The following is a 4,075-nucleotide window of genomic DNA, read 5'->3' as shown; positions in this document are numbered from 1 at the left end:
CCGGGGGGGACTGGGGGAGAGAGGATGGCACCGTGACCGCAAGCGGGGGCAGTTGGGGCCCCCGAGTCAGGCTGGCGCTCGGCATCAGGGAGCCGCCCTGGGGGAGGCCGACAGGCACCTGCGGGGGCGGCGGGGGCGGCTGCTGCTGGGACGCAGGCGGCGGCGGGGGCGGGGGCTGAGGCTGAGGCGGCGGCGGCTGCTGAGAGCCCGCCTGGGTGAAGAAAGCGTAGGGCAGCTGCTGCTCCAGAGACAGGGCGTCCATGGCCACGGCCTGAACGGAGAGGAGGGCATCAGGTGGGACACATGCTCAAAGGAGTGGGCCGCGCGGGCTGTGAGCACCTGGCCCCCAGGGGATCCCCATGGCCTGGCGTGATTGACACTCAAGTGAGAGATGAGCAGAGGGATGTCCAGAGCCTGGACCGGGGAAGTGAAGCGGGCTTCCTCCAAGGCCCACGGAGGACGGGGCTGCAGCTCAGTAGGCCTGCCCCCAGTGAGCCTTTCTCGCTGCACACCCTTCCACACTTGCAGAGACTCAGGATGCTCCGCCCCCATCCCCCGCCTCTCTGAGCTGGAGTTTCCCCACTGTGGGCAGGCACAGGGCACCACACTCTGGCAGCCCAGCGGACAGCCAGCACCTAGCCCCTGTGGGGTCCTGCCGGGGAGAAGGAACCCCCTCCCACCACCAGGCAGCCTGGGCACCAAGGGGAGGCTGGAGACGGTGGGGCTGACGGAGGCCCCTGTGTGTGGTCACTCGGCAATGACCAGCTCGGGCCCCTCTTGGAGTTGGAAAGAGGAAAATAACCAGAGGCAAGTTTTCCAGGCTCACGAGTCTGCGCGGACAGTTCCTCAGGCAGGCAGGCAGGCAAGGGCTCCTGCCCTCTGAGGGAGGCTGGATATGCCCAGGAGCTACAGGATGTAAACACTTAGCAGAACGCAGGAAAGGAGTGGCCGGAAAGGAGTTTCCGGAAAGGGAAGGCAGGCCTCAGGGGTGGGGCGTGCAGGGGAGGGGAGAAGAGGCTGGGGTCACGGATGAAGAGACTGAAGACACAGCCGCTAGGAGCCACGCATGGCTCTGTTTGGATCCTGATCTGAACAAGAACTGTACAAGAGACAGAGACACCGTGGAGAGCCGAGACCAGGCCGGGCATCGGAAGGTATAGAAGAACTCCTGTTAATTTCGTTGTGGGTGGATAAGACCATCGAGGTCATGTTAAAAACCAAAGGAACGATATTATCTATTAGGGACTGAAAAGCAGAGAAAATGGACAAATCCTCAGAACACGCAAACTACCGAAACGGACCCAAGAAGGAAAAGGACGTCTGAGTAGGACCGATATTGAGTAAGGAGGTGGGATCAGCCACCAAAAACTTTCCAGTGAAGATCCGCCGAGACCGCAGCACCTTCACTGAATTCTACCAAATGTTCAAAGAAGAATTAATACCAATGCTTCTCAAACTTTTCAAAAAGAAATAGAAGAGGAGAGAACACTTCCTAACTCCTTCTACGAGCCCGGACTGACTAAAAAAGAGAAGATACCAATTATGGAAATCGGAAACGAAAGGGGCAACGTTACTAACCGCTTCACAGAAATAAAAAGGATTATGAGAGTACCAAGAACAACTGTATGCTGGCACGTGGGATAACTCTGATGAAACGGACCAACTCCTAGACACACACAAAACTACCAAAGAAGCAGACAAAGCAAACATGGTAAATCGCCGGGGTGGGGGGGGGGAACCTTCTCTAAACATTTTATTTTGGGAAATTGCCACTAGATCTTAAAGAAGAGAACAGCATAATAAAGGATGCCCAGTCACACGGGCACAAGCTAACAGCCACGATGGGCACAGGGGAATCCAGGCCACTGATTTCTGCATTCCCCGTGTGTTTGAAAATTTGACAACAAAAAGCAAAAAAAAATGTTGGCAAGATTTTCAGGATTCTGCTCCCTGGAAGGAGCGTGAGGCCTCCCAGAGAGGCAGAGCCGGGCCCCACCTCCCCCGCCCCACTGAGCCCTCGCACCTGAGTGATGGGTGACAGTGGGGAGAGAGTGGGCGACACCTGCTGGGCCTGCTGCCGCCTTGCCTCCGTGCTCATGGACAGCGGGCTGACGCCGGCCGGGCGGTGCTGCGGCGAGGAGCCAGGTGTGCTCATCCCTGAAAGGAAGGGAGGGTGGGCATGATGCCAGCCACTGGGATCATGGCAGGGGGCACTCACACACCCAGGGTCATTGCTGAGGACAGTCCAATCGCTCAGACAGACGCCAGTGGGCACATCCTGATCACCAAACCCGGGATGCCCCCTCTGAGGTCCCGATACCCTGACCTCAGGGTCCCCCAGCTCTACATGGGCTCCCACCTCCAGTGCTGACCAACACTCTCCCCACAGATCCTGCCATCCCTCCAGGAGGGGCGTGTCCCGCAGGCCCTGCCAATCAGCGCTTCCCCACCTCTGGGCTACCACATGATTGGCCCCCCAGATGGACATGTGACTAGGCTGGCCAAATGAGACCCTGCCCAGGGGCTTTTGATGGAACTCCAGGAAGGGAGGTCCAGAATTGTGTGAGGAGGCATCCTGGTAACCACAAGGGAAATGAGGGGCAGAGACAGTACCTGAGCCCCAGATCCAGCCACGCTGGCACTTCCCTGGTTTCAGAGACAGTCCCCCTCCTTTTTTTTTTTTTTCCTAAAATGGCTTGGGTTTGGGTTAGCTCCAACCAAATCGGTGCTGCCTGATGCTGCAGTTTCTTCTTGAGCCTCATCGTTCTCCTCACCCCCATTCCGTGAACGTGCCCCTTCCCATAACTGCTCCTTTGGCCAGATCTCCTCTTGGCCCCTGACCTCTGTACCTGGCAGCCCTTCCCCCACATCACGCACCCACAACCTTCTCCTCCCACCTCATGCACTCCCCATGCTGCAGCACCAACCCCACCAGGATGCCTGAGCAAGAAACTCAGTTATCTTATCTTCTTCCTGATGGAGCTTTTGCTGGGCGGGCTCCAAGTCACCCCTTCCCTCACCCTGGCCCCCTCCCCCAGCAATCTGATCCCTGGATGTGTCTGCTGTGAAGGAGCTAAGTGAGGTCAAGTTCAGTGTGCTGGGGCCTGCCAGATGATCCTGGGGCACTGTGCCAGGGAAGCAATGGGCCCCCTGATGCTGGGGGCAGGAGGGGAACCCTGGGGGCCTGGCCTGATCACCCCAGACTCAGTTTCTTTGTCCTCTCCAGTTCACCATGAGGCCCTAAGGAGGTCGTGAGCAGGCTCAGAGAGAATCTGGCCCGCAGTCAAGGCCAGGTGAAGGTGCCTGACTCACTGGGGGACCTGGGCCCACCCCACGGAGGGCACCAGATCAACCTGGTTCCAGCAGGTGAGGCGGCAGTTTCCAGGGCTGGCAAGAACGCACCCAGCATACACTGAGGGGAGATGACGGGCAGCCTTCCCTCTACCCCAGGCAGCTGTTCGCTGGGGCTGTGTCATCTGTGCAAGGCGAGCACGGTCACGCCTGCACTTCCGCTCGGATGCCCTGGCAGCTCCACTCGGCTGAGCACTGCTGGGGGGGGCCTGGCACCGTCGACAGCTCCTGTAGCAGAGCCCCCGGGGGCCAGTTTCTGCACAGACCTTGGGCCCAGAATCAGGCTGCTGCAAACACAGCAACGTCAAGGGAGCCGTCCACAGAGGCCTAGTCAGGAGGAGTCCGGAAGACGCCTGCTGAGAGCACACTGGGAGTCGGGACCCTGCACTGCTCCCTTGTCTTCTCTGAGCATCTGACGCTTCATGTGTCCGGCGGGCCGAGGAACGCTCAACATGCACGTCGGGAGCAGATGTCGGGGCTCGGTAAGCAGCAGAGGCAGATGCCAAGAGTGGCGGGGACAGAGGGGCGACGGGGACGGGAGGGGCCTGCAGCAAACTGGAGTGCTGTAGCCCAGCTTGAGGCACACGACCTCGACCCACCATTGCTGGGCCTGACTCTTCAAGAGAAGCTGGAAATCCAGGTTTTTACGTGCCTATTTGAATGTCAATTCAAAGCATCACACACACAATCGTAAGAAAGCCAAAATACACCGGGGGGGGGGGGG

General features: G+C 59.0%; 1 protein-coding gene across 2 annotated transcripts in view; it reads right to left on the bottom strand.

The window, feature by feature from the left end:
- Positions 1-4,075, bottom strand: part of CRTC1 (CREB regulated transcription coactivator 1) — a 74,501-nt gene that overhangs the window by 8,193 nt on the left and 62,233 nt on the right. For both annotated transcript variants that reach the window (XM_007461066.1, XM_007461067.1), the window contains 2 exons: positions 2,024-2,157; positions 1-271 (listed from right to left, as the gene is read on the bottom strand). In XM_007461066.1, the coding sequence (XP_007461128.1) occupies positions 1-271; positions 2,024-2,157 (405 nt within the window). The remainder of the gene's footprint in view (positions 272-2,023; positions 2,158-4,075) is intronic.

Source organism: Lipotes vexillifer, unplaced genomic scaffold (assembly GCF_000442215.2).
Source record: "Lipotes vexillifer unplaced genomic scaffold, Lipotes_vexillifer_v1.1 scaffold469, whole genome shotgun sequence".
In the NCBI taxonomy this organism is placed as follows: Eukaryota; Metazoa; Chordata; class Mammalia; order Artiodactyla; family Lipotidae; genus Lipotes; species Lipotes vexillifer.
The sequence above is the reverse complement of the archived record's forward strand: the minus strand, read 5'-3'. Positions and strand labels throughout refer to the sequence as shown.